The 17,770-nt window shown below is 39.5% G+C and overlaps 2 protein-coding genes across 3 annotated transcripts in view; one reads left to right on the forward strand and one right to left on the reverse strand.

The window, feature by feature from the left end:
• LOC113034965 (VPS10 domain-containing receptor SorCS3-like) overlaps positions 1-4,662 on the forward strand; it is a 59,716-nt gene extending 55,054 nt beyond the window's left edge. Inside the window, exons 27-28 of one of the 2 annotated variants that reach the window (XM_080287561.1) lie at positions 1,890-1,974; positions 2,772-4,662. In XM_080287561.1, the coding sequence (XP_080143687.1) occupies positions 1,890-1,954 (65 nt within the window). In that variant the 3' untranslated portion in view covers positions 1,955-1,974; positions 2,772-4,662. Of the gene's footprint in view, positions 1-1,889 lie in introns of both variants that reach the window. The other variant, XM_026190164.2, reaches the window with a different exon arrangement.
• Positions 4,663-5,967: 1,305 nt separating this feature from the next.
• Positions 5,968-17,770, reverse strand: part of LOC113034876 (VPS10 domain-containing receptor SorCS1-like) — a 50,163-nt gene continuing 38,360 nt past the window's right edge. The window contains exons 20-27 of the mRNA XM_026190002.2: positions 17,223-17,356; positions 16,997-17,120; positions 15,261-15,373; positions 14,222-14,356; positions 10,886-10,985; positions 10,420-10,528; positions 9,237-9,391; positions 5,968-7,951 (exon numbers count right to left, since the gene is read on the reverse strand). Coding sequence (XP_026045787.1) covers positions 7,893-7,951; positions 9,237-9,391; positions 10,420-10,528; positions 10,886-10,985; positions 14,222-14,356; positions 15,261-15,373; positions 16,997-17,120; positions 17,223-17,356 — 929 coding nt within the window. The 3' untranslated portion in view covers positions 5,968-7,892. The remainder of the gene's footprint in view (positions 7,952-9,236; positions 9,392-10,419; positions 10,529-10,885; positions 10,986-14,221; positions 14,357-15,260; positions 15,374-16,996; positions 17,121-17,222; positions 17,357-17,770) is intronic.

A 17,770-nucleotide genomic window follows, 5' to 3' on the forward strand; every position in this document is an offset into this window, starting at 1 on the left:
GAAAACATATTAACTCATTTCTGTCTCTTTACAGCAGCCATCCAGACAGAAGGAAATAAGTATACTGCTCAAAAAAAATCCATGAAACGCTTAAGTCAAACACCACATCTTGATGAATGACATATCTAAGTTGTAACTATTTACTGATGTATAATCTATAATTTGTTGCAAACAAAATGATGCAACGACATCAATTGTAACCAAAATCATCAGCCCTGGCCTGGTAATATGAGAGCCAGTCAGTGTATCACTGCCTTAAATGCCCTCTGGACACATGAGAGCAATGTAGACCGGCATAGGGTCTGACAAAAGTTCTGAGGATTCCCTCCTGGTACCAAACAGCAGTCTGTGTATGCAGGTCTGTATGACCTTGCAAGGATAAGGATAAGATCATCACTGACCCACGCGAAAACTTGTAATGCCGGATGATGTTTCAGACATCATAAAGTTTCCCATGGTGTCTCCAGACTCTTTGACTCATTGTCAGAGCGAACCTGCTTTCATCTGTGAAGCCAACAGGGGATCAGAGGTGGATACTGCCAATTTTTGCATTCTTTGGCGTATGCCAGCCAAGCTGCACGGTGGTGGGCTGTGAGCACAGGTCCCACTAAAGGACTTCAGTCCTTCATCCCAGTCTCCCGTAGTCTGTTCCTGACAGTTTGGTCAGAAATATGCACAATGAGCCCACTAGAGGTCATTCTGTAAGGCTCTGGCAGTGCTCCCCCTGTTTCTCCACACACACAGGAGCAGAGGCCGATCCTGCTTCTTGGTTGATGCCCTTCTTCGGTCTTGTCCACCTCTCTGCATGTATTAGCCAGTCTTTTGGTATCATGTCCACAATCTTGAGACTGTCCTTAGACATACACCAAAGTTTTTGTGATGGCATGTATGGATGCGCCATCCTGGGGCAGCTACCTGTGCAGCCTGAATGGGCTGCAGGTATTGTTTCATGCTACCAGTAGTGACAAGGACACTAATAAAAAGCAAAATAAGAGAAAAATCAGTCGGGGGGGATAAGGAGAGAGCAACTGTCTGTGACCACCTCCTGCAGAAACATTCCTTTTTTAGCAGCTGTCTTGTTGTTGCCTCTCCAGTGAACCTGTTGTCACTTTCACTGTTACCAAAGCAGGTGAAATGGATTTACAATAGTTTATGCTTCCTAACTGAACAGACTGATAAACTTGATGTTTAACCAACTGTGTTATACTGTGACAATCAAGTGTTCTGCTCATTTCTTTGAGCTGTGCTTTTAGCTTTATAGAGGTGAAAGAGCTCCCTTTAGTTAATATACAGTTACTGTTTCTGGTTCATTTTAAAAAGCACTAGAATTCCGATCTCAATTTTAAAGCTCATTTTATCTTTTATATTAAATACTCAATTTGCTGCAGGCTACACAAGTTTTACTCTTAAAACATCCCTCTTATAAGATTAATTTAAAGCTAAAAAAAATCTGTATGTCTTTTGTAAATCTGAACTGACAGCCAGGTCTCCACCTTAATGAATTTATTGCAGGTTATTACTTATGAGAATGAACATGAAATTAGGTTCAGGCTGCTCTATACAAATGGCTGAATTTATTGAACTGAGATGTTTGAGACGCTGAAGTTCAACTTTCGAATAAGCCAGTGTCTGCACGATCTGAATGACCGCACTTGTCACGGCGATTGTATCTTATCAGCCTACCGTCATCACCAGCTCAGCCCTGCTCGGATAAGCCATGTTCTTTTAGTGTGTTTCAGGCAAAATGCATGAATGATGCAATTAAATATAAAAGCCTCTACAAGCCATTTAATTAAAAAACACAAAAAAACCAAATCATGCCACAGCAGTCCCCTGCTATTTTATTTACTCAGTTTAATAATTTGTTCACCTCTTCTTCTTTTTTTCAGGTGGAATTGGCAGAAATATGGAGAGAATTGTTACAAGGGAATTTCCTAACTGTACTAATGTCTAAGACATGAGCTCTGTTACAGAGTAAGTACTGATTGTTGTGTTTCAATTGTGCTGAAATAGTTTTATTTACTGGTCTTTTTTTTCCTTCTTTGTTTTCATGCCAATAGCTGCTATCGTTCCGAGACATGTTTTTTTTTATTCATGTGGATAGAATAAGCATCTAGTTTACAATACCAGATGATAAAGATGAATCCACTGAGCCAGACTACAGGGCCTCTAGTTTGGGGACAGTTAATGCTGAAATGTGTTAATAAGTGCAGCAACAAGCAAAAAGTAAGTGGCGTCAAGACTCCCTCGCTCTTTACCACATGCCATGGATCCTACATTGCTAATATGAACATTATTAATATTATGAATACTCAGATGATGTTGTGCTGCTTTAAATATTGTTTTACTCCTTTTGTATAGTATTTGGGAAATACATGGCCGGGCACTAGAAAACAAATACCCCGGAAGCTTTGGTAGGTGCCCTTCTAGAGAAAACAGTGTTAGGAATATATGGGTATAATGTTAATAAGAAGGAGGATATTATTAATGGAGAGGTTAGTACTAGAGAGAGGATGGATAGGCTTTACTATAGTTTGTAAACTCGACATTGATTTCTCAGTGGTTGTCGTAAGGAGACAGCCCTGTGGGAATATTAGAATACTACTAAACAAGGCTGGAAAATACTGATTCCATCTAATAAAAAGGTTCTGCTGCATTCATATTTATCTCTATCATACTAATTTGACTAAAAATGATCAACTCTGTCAATTACAATATTTTACTTTATTCATACTTTTTGTTTACTTTTTCCTCTTTGTTACATCCTGAAGAGCCGTGTCCACACAGGGAGCAATTCATGCATCTGAAACCAACAGTTGGTTGCTAGCGATCATTCCAGGCTCTGGTTGCCTCGGTTATGCTCTGTATTGATTACCAGGTTGTAAGTCAATCACCAGCATCTCTCTGGTAGTCACTTCAATCGATTGCCTCAATTTTGAGAAAAGTTTATCTTGGACTTGTCCATTTTGCTTTGTTAGCAGTTTTTTTGATCTATAGTCACTTGAGGTTGACTTTGTGGTCTCTGGTCACAGCACTGCTGAGAATCACTTGTTGTGCGGACACAGCTTTAATGGATAGTCAACCCATCCAACAAAGACTTGCATGATGGGGCAGATTACATTCTGCTCTTCCTTCATAATAGCTCAGTTGCACTAGTATAAAACTAGCACTGCAACCCCATTATGACTATGAAAAATGGGTGGTGGCCTTGTGATTGCATCAGATTTTTTTTGCATTTGGCGACCAATTGCAAATAAGAAGCAGAAGTTGAGCATGCAACACCTTCAACCTTTGTCTCTAAACAATCATGGCCTGACTCAGACTGAGTGCAGTCACCTTCAGACAGGTTAGCAAAGGTTTGCATAAAACTGCAGTCTCATTTATAAACATAGATTGCAACACAATGCAATCAATCTGAGTCAGTCTGCACCAATGAGCACAACTCATCTGCGGCGCATCTCTTTGAAATAGGAGACATGACTCAACTGGTTGCCAACAAGTTGTATTCTGGTTATATCTCTATATGAAAGCAAGGTTGCTGACCATCTCTGTCATTTTGCAGCAATGATGTCATTATTTGTGGAGGAAATTCTGTTTCAGATCTATGAGGTTCTGGCCGAACTCTGTAAATAGTTTGTGTGAATTTCCGTTTGATGTGAATTTCTGTGTATGTAGAGCCAGCTACATTCAAACTGAAAGCAGACTGACCGTTTTATTGCTGTCTTCATCCACCAAAGGCAACTGACTGCGAGTGGTTGCAAACCTGGTCCCTGTCTTTGAAACAATCATTTCAGGTGACAAGATCATCATTGTACACAGTCTCAGTAATTTTGGCTCACGTCACTGTTTTCCTGAGTGTGACTATAATATAAGACAAAAATATAATAGATTGTTTGATTTTTTTTTTTTAAATCATATAATTTATTCTATTAACCTCTTAAACTTTATGCTCAAGCTAAACGTTACCATCCTAAAACTAGAGGTCTTTGAGTTGTAGTTATAATGCTTATGCATACATATGTGACTGTTGGTAAAGAGTATAAGACAGGGATGTATGTTTCTGCTCTGTTAGATAACATGGTGCTTTCAATGACTGTTTCTCAGAATATGGTATACAACATCATGAAAGTCTGGCCTTACAAGGGGAAATATCGACAACATGTACATAGAATAAGATGGAATTTAAATCTGTACACTAGCATCGTCATACATTGTCGTTAAGGCAGCCCACTGAGCAGGCAGTTGTGTCTTTCCTTGATTTTAAGTCTCACAGCAAGATGTATGTCCACTTTTTTAATTTCATTGGGGGTTTTTTTTTTCGTTTGTTTTTTTTTTTTTTTACAGTAGCATGCCCTAATTATCTGTGATAAGACTATAAAAGACTTTTATTGGGGTGAGCCAGTACTGTATATATAAATATATATATATAAATATATATCATTGTGATTTTAAACTTTACTTGACACATTAAACAAACTATTAAACACCTTGTCTTATAGTCTAGTTGTGCATTTGCCCAGAGTTGTGCATGAAACATGAAACTTCTATGATATTGTTCCTTTTTGTCGATTATATAAAATCGTCTTGTTTGGAATCACATTTCTTACTGTGAACAAATTGCCATTTTGAAATTGTTCAAAATAAATGTATTTTTATATGGAATTATGTTTTGTATTATGCATACACCCACAGTAAGCCTAACAGTGGAACATGTAAGATTAAGAAATGGCTCGCAGTGCTTACAAAAAATGTTGGGGTTGTCATGACACAAACCTAAAAACCAAAGGGTTCGAGAAGCTTCTCTTTAACAGCACTACCACAGCCTTATCTGAAACACAGGTGCCATGTAGCAGCCAGTGTATCAGGCTCACCACAGCACTTTTAATGATCCCACAGAGGCTCTGAAGTCAGATTTAATGGGCAGAAGTGTGATAACACCCATGTGAAGATTCCCATCTGACATTTAGACTGAGCTTCATTTTACCTCTAACACTCTATCATTCAAGTTGCCAGTTATAGCTGGTTTCTTTTTAATGGGAACAATTACTACGGCTGTGGTCAAGTGATGAAAAGCAGATGTTAGTACGGAGGTATTAGTATGATTTCTTCTCTGAGTTACAAAAGAAATGTGAAAGACAGTGAGATTGGAGCATAAAACACTGTGGTTGATTGGCTGAAATATGTCTTCACACACAAAGCTGCAGCAACCAGGACCTTGTTTCTGTGTTTTGCATTTTGTTTGCCACTTCAACGGCTTCATATCGCACACCAATCTTCATCACTCCAACAGCCATCAATGCCCCGAGAGTCTTATTCTCGCTCCTGCTCTCAGTCTGAATTAACACCAAGGCCTTTCTCTAACTGCCCTGGGATGTTCGGCAGTGCACAATCAAATTGAACGGTGACAATCACTAATGGATGATTCGCTGCAGCCAGACACTGTAATGTAGCACTCAATGAAAGGAAACATGCTCATCAATTTCACACTGTGGCTAACACAATATTGCTGTGGGTTATTGTTGTGGGACATTTTTCATTCAAGGTGCTACCCAGACTGGGAAAATCTTCCTTGTTGATTTTGTGTGTGTGTGTGTGTGTTGATTTCCTGGAGAGGGGATAATTAATTTGTTGCACAGTGGGAGAGCCAAGGAACTATCCCATTAGAATCACTCCAGGCTACTTGGTGCTTTTCATTGTCCTCTCGCTCTGCCCCATTGTATTATGCAAATGGCTGCACTGAAACTTCAGGCATGCTAAGCAACACTTGTTAAGAGACAAAGAAGAAGAAGCAACTAATTCTACAATGTGAGCGTGCCTATCAATCAAAAGTACCAATTTGTGATAGACTCACAGTCGGCTAGGGTAGAGCCTTACTTTTGCTCCTCATGAGCCTTGCTGATTGACTTTGCATAGCCTGCGAGTTAACTACGTGGTTTAAACAGCAGAAATATAGCAGCCACACTGCAATCCTTTTGTGTTTCTTCTTTATTATTTATGTAATTATGGTTACTTCTGCAAGATCAAATGAAAAACACAGTAACAACCCACTGAATAATCACATCACTTATAATGAATGATTAGTCTAGCCCGTTGAGAAACATAACATTTTCCAGTTCACATTGTTAACATTTCTTTTCTTTTTTTTTTACCTAAGACATTTTTAGGTAGCTTGAAATAGAAAAAAAAGGTCATGCAAATATGTTCACAATCGTATTCACAGGTTAATTATTCGGACTTAACAAAAAATAGTTGTTAAATAAATAACAAGCACAAAGAAAAAAAAAATCTTCAGATGACCATGTGGAGAGATGAGAGTTTGTCTGAAGACGAGTTTATTTATGCTTCAGGCTCAATTGGAGGATTGGAGGGAAGAAGTATGGAGAAGCCTCTAGTCAATTTGTCTTACTGACATATGATGCTGACAACACTTAAAAAGAAAAGTTTGATGAAGAAGAACTTTAGTACTTATCCCAAAGAGACAGCAGCTGACCAAAGCAGTGTGCATAGGCTGAGCCTTGTTGACAGGAGATATGTCTTCTCTATCTCTGTGTCCCTTGCAGCGAACGAGATGAACAAATCTGCAGGCTTTTGTCCGCCGAGTCCTTGGGGGTAAACCTTAAACAGACTGCAGGCTCCCGTGCATTGCAGTAAACCAAGGAAATGCTATGTGTAGATGTCGGTATCATCTAAATATCATAAACAGTCCAGAGTAAATAAAAAGTGAATTACAATAATCCAAAAATCCACAGTTTCACTCTTTTCCTATAAAAAGGCACCACATCCTTCACAGTACCAGCAGTTCAAAGAAAATATGAAAAGTAAGTAATAATTGTGTCAAGGAGGCGACAAACTGAAAATAAACCTTGATCTAATAACTAAAGTGTAAATTTAGCGCTTTTTTACTGCATTACAGTGAGTGTCTGCTGCAGTGTTATTATTCTGAAAATTTACATTTTGTTCTCTGTATAGAAACCCGAATACACCAGAAATGCTTCTGGCAATGAATAAATACAAAGTGTAAAAGTCACTGTTTTGTGCAACAGTTAAAGTTGACCGTATGACAATCAAATATAAGACTACCGTTGCAATAATAGCCCAAAACAATGATTTAGAGCACTAATGTGTTGTTCGCGTTAAAGCAGGGTAACATTTATGACGTTAGCATTCATTCCGCTGCCTTCATTGTCACCAAAATGACTTATTTGAGTCTACTAGACAAGAGGGATTGCTCGGATGTTCATCTGCTGTGCATACCCATCTACTGTAATCTTCTGTTCTTATTTTTGTTATGACACATATTATAACATTTTGAGCGGCACAGAGGCAGGCTTGATGGAATACACAGATCTGGGACTAGGAGCTCTCCTTCATCTCCTGGATATTGCAAGCTTTCATTTGATGAGAATCTCCTGATAAGATTTACTGATTGTACAGAGCTTAATGAATCTGCTTCCCTCACTGTCTTACTCAGATAAGCTATTTCCACATAGTTAAATAAAGTAAATTCCACAAACACAAGTCCAAAAACAGAAACGGTAGAATATTTTGAGATATGATTACACATCACTCCCATTTGATATTTTCATATTTGGGCAGGCGCAGCTGTAACCAGCTGAGACTTCTTCCATTATGGATGTACATTATTTACATAAAAAGATCAGTGTCCTTGCAAAAATACAAGTATTTCAGTCAAAAAGTGTTCCTTTTCAAGAAGCAAGTATAAATCTGTACAGTCTCCTCAGAGGGATTAGGCAGCACAGTGTGAACTGGTCCATCCATGCATGGGTAGCAAAACACTCGAGACCATTCATTGTGACCGTGGTTTCATAGCTTGCTGGAAGTAACTGCCAAAGAAGATGTATTGCTTTCGAGTCGGTCATAGACTCTCAACATTAAAACACATGGGGTGCTTCATCAGAGAGCTTGATGTCTGTGTGAGATGGCAGGTAGCCTGGCGAGGGAGAAGAAAGGAAAGCGACACGGGAGGAATTTTATGTATGCTATTTGCATGAGGGTGTATTTTTGCAGGCAAACACATTTATCTTGGATGGGTCGATTGTTTAGCTACGCGTGGAGGTAAATCAACCGGAACTTCATATATATTTCTTGATGAAAATGCTTTCACCACTCTGCTTCTTTGCAGCTGTACTAATTATTTTATTGGGTCAAATAATTCACCGAGACATTCTCATCACTTTAGCTCACACTTGGTTGTGCTTCGCTTACCTGTGCGTGCTAATACCTCACTGTGCCAAAGTCAGGCTGGCAAATACATAAATACATAACACAAAATAATAACTCTGTCTTGGCAACTCGTCTGACAATACACGGGGAGGAAAAATAGAATTGGCACTTAATAGTAAGCGAATATCAAGTCAGCGAGCTTTAACTTGTGGCCAGTGCTCCTGACTGCGACAATTTTCTTTAATGTTTCAAATATTTATTATTTACAAATAAAGACACGATGCCTTTCAGTGAACACAGTTTTAGCATGTCGCGATTAAGATATAGCTTTCTGATTTCCTAGCACGTGGCTAGTCATTTTTTTTGCCAAACATTTGGTTCATCTTTACTGAAGACACTGCTACATACAGTATCAAACAAGACGTCTTCTGGGAATCATACAATAAAAATGTATCAGGTGTAGCATCATGCGTTTGTCAATGTACATGTTCAAAACTATGATTCTTAATGGAAGAGCGTACTAGTCAACAAGAAATACCAGATTTATGTTGCACAGTTTCATTATTTCAGTTTCTCTGTGAATTTCCACTTTAAGTAACTCTCACTTTCGCTCCTGCCATGATTGTCCAGAAGATTCCACCAGGATAATCCTCTTTGAACTCATTATCTACATTTGCTCCCTTCAATTATAGCCCGTAAAGTAAGTGTGCCCTTTTTGGCTTCTTCACAGACACTGCTGTAAACCGTGTTTTATAGTTCATTCTGAATAAAAAAAATTTAAAAAACTGTTGACAGTGCTTTCTGTGGGATCTCCAAATTAATGGCGATAATGTCCCAGAAAAGAAACAAATCTTCTAAATGTCATTTTGTTATTGCTCTTAGCACTACAAATAAAATTCCAGTTACCTCAATTCTATCAGGTAAGTAATTATGCAGTTTTAGTGACAAGTACACCGCCGGCTTGGCTGCCTGGGAAGATGACACCTATTTTGTTGCTTAAAAAGCTGATACAAGCTGAATAAAGCCTGTAGCTTTAACAAAGCGCTACACACCTCTGCTTTTTGAGTCCAGCTGTACATCCACGTGATCCAGTGCGGTCAGCTTGTCCCCCTCAGGGTTTGGGACGGCTATGGAGGTCACTGACGGGATGACCTCTTGTTCTTTGTCAGGCTGCTCTGCCGTGTATGTGTTCATGCCTGGGATCTTCCTGCAGGTCGTGCACAAGGTGGGGAAAGGGAAGCAAGTTAATGGAAACCTGCCATCAGGTCTGTTTCACTAATGCCTTCACTAGGCATAATGTGTCACGCACTATTTTTAACTGTTAAGGATGGGAGAGGATTGCTTGAAAGCTGGAAACTAGGGCATTTTGCATTCCACTGGGCATTGCTCTCTCACTTTTCGTATTGTTCACCTCACTTTTCAATCAATTTTTCATCCCCTCAGATGCATCCCCAATTCTGCTTAAAACTAACATCTTGCATTTCTAATTTCAGATTCACCCCCTTGTGTTTTTGTGCTGCAGCTGGTGCTGTGACATTTGGGGGAGCTTAAGAACTCCAAGTTGATTTCTTAATGTAGTAATTACTATCCATAAAGTTCAGCAGTGTTTGCTTTATAATGAGTAAAATTCCACAAACTACTGACGAACAAAACCATCCCCCTGTGATTGGCATGGGATTACCTCCAGCAGAGGATGCTATTTACTGTATGTCCCTCACTGTATAATGTGTGTTGTCTCAGGATTCATCTTCTCAACCTTTCCTGCCATTCTGCAGAGTATGCCTCACCTTGGATAGCTGTGTTTAGCATTTCCGAAAGGTCAACCCTCACATTGTCAGATAGATGAATATTGATAACTGCAGGACTCTGACACCCATTCAGCGCTCTGGGAGAATTGATTAGCCTGTCATTCCCTGTAATATTCTGCAGATTGAGACAGAGGGGAATTGTCTTATTTCTCAAGCTATTATTGTGTCGTGGATGTCCATAACTCAGAGATATATGGAGTCTGAATACTTCTGGAAAGTTTTAGGAGTTCGGCAGTTAGGTGCTTGCTTCTAGATAATGGGAGCAACCCTAAATAGGGCCGTGCGAATACACACAAACAAACAAAGCAATAACGTATTTTATCGCAGACAACTTCATGGATGCGTCTGCAAATCAGAGGGCTTATTTTTATGACTCCGCCTAACTTATCTTTCTCTGACTGTGCTCTGTCACCCAAGTATTTTGTACCTTTTAAATTTATATATAACAAAGGCAGCCAGGCCCATCAGGACAACTGACACCAGCATGATGACCGCCGTGCCGCTGTGGCCACTATCACTGCTGTCCACGAGAGGAGCTTTGAAGCAGAAAGATGGAGAAAATGAGCACATATGCAGGCCAAGATTATATAGCAATTCTGTTAAATATCAGTCAGCGCAGTATAAACAGAGAGAACATGGAAAACGAATACAACAATATGACAAAATACATAAGCTGTACTTTCCAGACTTCTGTTTAATTTTTAATAAGCATTTGAAAAGCTGAAAGCTCGTTCACATGTAGATCTCATTTTCAGCCTCAAACTAGAAGAACCGCACACAGTCTGGCCCCAACACGACCCCAGAAATGGGGTCTGGAACACATCTCTAACAAAAATGGATCAGACTGCCTGCCATTTGTTCAGGTAGGTGTGTGACAGACGCAGCAGGCTCACCTGGAGACAGCCGTGTGGCGTACACGTTTACCTGCACCCCCGGTTTGAGTGTGAACTGGATGAGGTCTTGGTTCAGAGCACTTAGCAGAACCTGAGAAAGCTATGACGAGAAGTGGCAGAGCGGAGAAGGCTCAGTTAGCGGCAGCTGTATAGGAATATTTCACAGTCATCAATATTTCAACCACAGCCATTCCATCCAACAGCTTGAATTATGGATCAGAGTTTTTGCTTCCTTCTAAAGAGGAGCAAATGGTGATGTGACACAGGGAAAACCAAACCTGCTGCACTGAAACCTAACAGGCTTTAATGGTGGGGGAAAAACCTTATCAGGTAACCAGGTGTTCTGCTTATGGTGTGGCAGTGACATTAAAAAATAATCTTCTGCCATTTCCATCACAGCGGGGAGTTTTTCAAACTATTTCCTTGTCATGCTTCCTTTTAAAGGGAATGTGATTTGCCCATTTATAGGTTCAGTGAGGCAACATTATTGGAAATCAAAGTGTGTTCTAATATCTTAAAATTGCTGTTTTAATTTTTCTCCCTGAAGAGACTCAAGTTCCCCTGCTTTTCACACCTTGATGAAGCAGTCATTTAGCAAGAGACCAAAATGCCTTCCCAGTGCCCATTTGAGTCCTTAGCCATGCCTCACTAATTCCATCTCGCTCTTTCTAAAATCTTTCCACTGGTTAAAATTAGACCGCTCTACACAGTATGAATAATTACTTTTTGTTCTAGTGGCATATCAGGGTCAGTAAATCTATTACACATTTTAATAAGCTCCTCCACACATGCACTCATCGATGCACATGTGTATGTGTTGGCGCTCACTCAGTGCCTCCACATTGCAAGTCATTCACTGGAGATGAGAACAGTGAACTGAAGATTTATTACCCTATTGTCTGTGAGGTTCTGCCAGGTAATCAGACAGGCTTTAGATAAATACATCTCTTTAATTCCCAATCCCAGCCGCCTGCCCCAGATTGTCTCCTTTCTCGATGGTGCCAATTATATGATGCATCAATGTAATTAAATACCTATTAACGTAGTTCAAGACTGACTGTGAGCCAGCAAAATTATGTTTACTTGTGATACATTGTAGTCTCTTCCGTTATGAATAAATGAGCTTGTCTAGCTTTAAAAAAACATCTCTGTTTTATTGCTTTGTTTACCTATTTGATAGCTTTTCCGAACATGATGCACGATACATTTCCAGGAATATTATTTCACAGCAAGAAAATAACAACCACGAAGCCCGGGCGGCTTAAAATAAAGTTGTTATCGTTACCCAAAGGTTTATGCAAGTCTCAAAACTTCACAGAGGTGACTGTCAGTCCAATTTCACATTCTGAGATACTCTGAGTGTTATTTCAGTGCGCTGATGGATGCAGCAGTGCTTTTACACGGGAAGGCATTGCCCTCTAGTGTTGACATAAAGTATTACATTTTAGGAGTGCCTGAAATACAATATGAATCAGTGGAATCACTGAAATAATTAACAGTTTAGTGATACAGATTTAAAATCAGTTTGGAGGTTCTGTGAAATAATACGCGTGATAAGGAAGAGAAATACTGATTAAATAGGGGTATACTCAAAAAACAAGAAAGTGCATGAGGACAGACTATTGAGACGCTACTGAAAGATTGGCTCGTGTAAGAAAAGAGCCTATGGGGTCTATATAATAATAACAATGAGCCTATATGGAACACATTCCTCTTATTCACTGAGTTCTCACTTGATGGACTACACCAGAGTTTGTGCATGCTTTAGCCCAATTACCACAAAAAATGTACAGTCCTCATTACGGCTGACCTTTTCCAAGGCATAACATCATATTTTTCCTCACCACCAAGCAGCCAGTGGCATCCATTCATTTCACAATGGTATGAAAATGCATTTTCAGAGACTTTAAACTTGGCTGACTTCGGTAATCCATCACAATGAGCATCATGTCTGCATTTATTTTTGTCAGAGTTAACCTTAATGTTAGGTGGTGATGGAGTGCAGACTTTCCAAGTCAAGCTGCACTTAAAACTGTGTTACTATGCAACTATAATGTAACTCTGACAAAAATAAGAGCAGACATTATGCTCGTTTTGATGTATTGTCTTGCCAGAACAAGTTTCAAGTCTCCCCAAGTTGATGATTGGAATGGAAAAAAAAGGGAAACTGTGGCACCAAAGAAGGCAGAAGACATTTTAAGAAGTAATAAAGAAAAGCATAAAATAATTGGATAATAATTAGGTAGTCTCTCGCATAACAGACTCTGTCTGTCAAACACATAAAAGAAAAGAAAAACTGGAAACAGGAAATAATAGTCAGTAGTCAGAGATAAGAGAGGGGGAATTTGTGCAAATACAATTTCATTTCAGCGCACACATACTTCCAGTACTGTGGACAAACAGAGAGAAAGGGAAGTTAAGATGTAACTCTCCTTAAAACACTTCTCCAATACATATAACCAAGGACTCTAAAAACAGCTTGATGCTCCACATCAATCGGAAATTGGAGAAAGAATCTTAGATAATTAGGGATGATTGCAGCAATATATGAGAAACTGAAATTTATGCAAAGAGTTTCTCAGGGGGGGAAAAAATCAATGCAGGAGGCAGTGTGGTGAAAAAAAAAATTGCAGACCACTTTCATTTTTATCCTTTAGCTTAAGACTATGGTATGGTAAATACAATGTTCTGTGTATCTGCAAAGCAAGATGCAACCCTGTGGTGACAGAAACTGTTCTGAGTTTTCGTCTGGGTTTGTATTTTTTGAAAGCAGGAGATAATGATGTCTGGTTTCCGAATGTTATTTTCTAGTTTATCAAGAGTTTTGTGATTCAGCCTCAGTCTGTCTTGTCCCCGGTCCCGGTGTCAAGCCTGTGAGTCTTAGTTTTGTCTCTGTGGTTATCTTACTTCCTGTTTTACTTCAATAGTCTCCTAACACATTCAGTTTTGCTTCCCTTGTCTCATTTGTCTAGATTAGTGTCACCTGTGTTCACACCTGTGGCCTGTCCTCTTGTTACCTCATGTGTATTTATGTCCTCAGTCCAGTCAGTGAGTTTATGTGGTGTTTTTAGAGTGCTACTTTTGGGTCCTCTCCTGCCTGCTAGACAGCTGCAGTGATAGAAAGATATGTTTTTAATACTTAGCTTATACTGATAGCTCAACAATCCTGTATGACACTCTGAAGGAAAGGAGGCATTCTCCTGAGATGTTCTCTCCTGAGATGGTCTCTTAACTCCTCAACTTCTTGTATTTATTTATTTTCTTTTGTGGATTACAGAAAACCAAAGTGTACTGAGTATCTGTCAAGGACCGTTATAGTGATTTATGAGACAGTACCTGATCCAGGTGTGCCCACTTTTCATCCATGGCTCTGTCACTTGGCCTCTTCTCAGGTACAATGAAAATCTCTGCTGTAGTTGGTAGCCCTGGAAGCACTGTGACCAGGAGCTGATCCTCACTGATTCCAGTGACCTTTTATAATAACAACAAAACCTCATTAAAAAAGGTTTTTGAACTGACACACTTTGAGGTGATAGTGTGCACTACGGCCCTGAAATACGATCCTTGGGGGTCATCTGTATTAACGAGTAAATTCTTTCTGCTTTCTGCTTCATATATCATTTGCCTAAGCACCAGTCACTGTCGAGGTATAATGCACGAATCAAGTTAAACATGCAAGTTCAATATGACAGTCTTTGGTAAAGGCCAGAGCTTTTAGTGCATTTGTGCCGTAACCAGAGGTCTGCTGTCAGTTTCTTGGTGCAAACTGTGGTCATATCTGACAAGACAGAAGGTCAAAGTGAATGTTTCATACTGAGGGCTACTGTCGGATATATATAGAGCTCAGTATCCAGGTCTTTTACATAACCCGCTGCTTTGATGACATCCCCACAGTGTCTGAAAGAGAAAACCAGGCACATTTAACCACAGTGTGGCTCTTTTTTACTAGAGGTTGTGGTGTTCTCTCACCGTCATTCTCTTCTTCACAGAGGCAAAAGGCAAGTGTCATAGCAGCACTTTTACTGCCCTTTAGTGTTTTGACATGTTCAGTTGAAAGCTTGCGCTCGTAATAATGATTTCGAGTGATGCGCTATGTCAGCGTTCAGAGCGAAACGACTAATTACACAGCTACTGAGGTTAAAGACACTGCAGCTATTGGAGTGAAACACTTGACAAGATCACATGCATACATTACAAATGTAGCGTAACCAAAATCTTAAGTGTTATCAGCTCACTAGACAGTGACTAGAGTTTTTTTCCCTCCTCCACACTAGTGTAAAGCTGCTAATTGCCAGAATCTAAATGAGATTTCTGAAGTTTAGTTTATTCCTACTCATGTTACAGCCTTTATAACACCAGCAGCTGAAAAACTGACCTGAACCATGCAGTTTTTCACAACTCTGGCGATGTCCTCTCTCCACTCAGACACCCCGGGGTTCAGCTCATCCAAATTAGATGAAAATGCCAACACGTGTGAGCGGAAATAATCTGAAATATAGGCAGAAATCTTCTTACTTCATGAAAAATAAACTCTTTAAACAATTATCCACTTCACACACTTCAAATAACCCTTACACTGACTGGCAAAAGTGTCGTTTCTTGCATATATTTTTTGGTCTGGTGACCTTCTTATTTCATTTTAGAATACATTGTTTATTCCTGTGCATGCATCATTAGCTGCAGCTAAATCCTCAATTTTGTTTATTAGCTGCTATAAGAAAAGACAGTCGGAGTGCCAGTGATGAAATGTATTGATTGTACTACTGGCAGAATGTAAAATGAACTGCTTCACACTGGAGATCTGCTATAGCGCTAAGTGTTTTATTAGATTCAAAGAGCAGCCCCAGGACTTCTCAAAAATTGGTATTTTCATTAAAATTTACATCTTTTTAAATGTTAGTAAACAATTTATATCAAAAAGAAAATAAATAGAAATTCTGTGCAGAGTTTCTGCTGTCTTTGTCTGTGTTACATGTATTTTTATTGTTTATGGTGAGGGTGGCACAGAGGTGCAGTGGTTAACACTGCTGTTTAGCAAGAAGGGCCTCGGTTTGAATCCACTGTGTGTCTGTGTGGTGTTTGCATGTTTGCCTTTTGCCTCCATAGGTACACTCCAGGTATAATTTCCCCCCACAGCTCATGACATGCATGTTGATTGGAAATTCTTTGTAAAATTGGCCACAGGTGTGAGTGTGAATGGTTGGTCCTCTCTGTGTTAGCTTTGCGATATTCTGGTGGCCTGTCCAGGTTACACCCTGCCTTTCACCCTGTGATGGCTGGGATAGGCTCGAAACTTTAATTGGATAAGCAGAAGAAAATGCATGCATTTAAAGTTGAGTGATGGGTCCTGTTCATGTGCCAGTTCCATATGTGGTACAATTAACTTTGCAAACTAGCATAAAAAGTGAACGAAATTTAAAGAAATGCTCTGTCATTATTTATAATTACCTTCATTTATACTAGAAAAAAATAGCAGTGTCCTGGCCAAGAAAGACAACAGTGCAATCATAAGTTGCATAATTTAGTAGCACATACACATTCAAAACTATACACACATTGTTAATTGCAAGCAATAAAAATAAAAATAAAACACAGAAACAACCAAAATTCATAAAGTTGATTGTCTGTAAAAAATGAATATCTTTGTAAAAGTAATTGTAATTCCAGAAACAACAGGCAAAACATCTGGAGCCTGAAGTAAATGCCCCCAAGTCATTAAAAATAGAATTAAGTTCATTAAGTAAGAACAGTTCTTACTTAATGAACTGGTCTCACTTGCTTACCCAGGCTTAAACTTGGATCATAGAAACACTGCAGCAATGCTTTTATGTTTTCTGGCACATCTCATAACCCCTACAGAGCTTTCACATGATCAAAACTGTAGTTACTAAACTAAACAATTTCTACTGCAACACAGCCAGCGTCCTTCACTCATGAATGGCACGAGATGTGGCTGAAAGAAGCATCACTGAACCCTTTTTTTTTGTGCTGTCAGAAGCCATAAAGTTTTCAAGTTATTCACTCTCAATTTCTAGAGGCAAAACAATTATCGAATGGCTACTTAAGTGCATTAGGTGAAGAAAATGATGGTAACATAAAAAAGATACATACCATAAACTGATACCCTCTTTTGATCTTGATGGACAGTGTTGCCCACTGAAGCCTGAACAGTAACAGTGTGAGTTCCCTCCTTGGAGAAAGTGAAGGGCATTGCGCCACTGAGGGTCACAACAGGCTAAAAAGGCATAGAGGCATGAGATGAGATGAAACTGTCTACTATCTATCATGCTGCTCAGTAAACAGGCGGCATGGTTTAGTAGGAGAAAGTATGGCTTACCTCCGTTTTGTTATCAAACCACCAGTAATAAGTGACTGTTCCCACATCACTGGGCTGTAGCACTGTGGTAAGGTTTACTGCTTTGTTCTTGATGACCACTGACGGAGCAGAAAGCTGGACCTGCTCGAGTTGACCTTTAGAGGGAAAATACAGAAACTCCAAAGTCGTACCTTTTGTTAAAATGCGTAAACGTAAAGCTTTCATGGTGCTCCAAATTTCAAGAGAAACCACGTATTTGATCACACAGTATTCTGGCACAACAATGGCGGCCTGGAACACATTGACAGGCAGGATGGAGCTGAATGCGCTTCAGGAGTGGTTTGACAAGTGTCTGCAGATGTTTTGATGTTTTTGCACCCATGAAAGTGCCACTATTGGAATCTGTTATAATGAGGTAAATTCAAGCTGACCAGTGGCGCTCTTTTCTGTCAACAAGGAGACAACAAACAGCTGTCTTTCACACCCACGCTGGATGAATGACACTCAAAGCTTTTTTTTCTTTTTTTTTCGGTGAAGTCTTACTTTAATGAGCCGATCTGAACCCGCAG

Source organism: Astatotilapia calliptera, chromosome 13 (assembly GCF_964374335.1).
Source record: "Astatotilapia calliptera chromosome 13, fAstCal68.1, whole genome shotgun sequence".
Lineage (NCBI taxonomy): Eukaryota > Metazoa > Chordata > Actinopteri > Cichliformes > Cichlidae > Astatotilapia > Astatotilapia calliptera.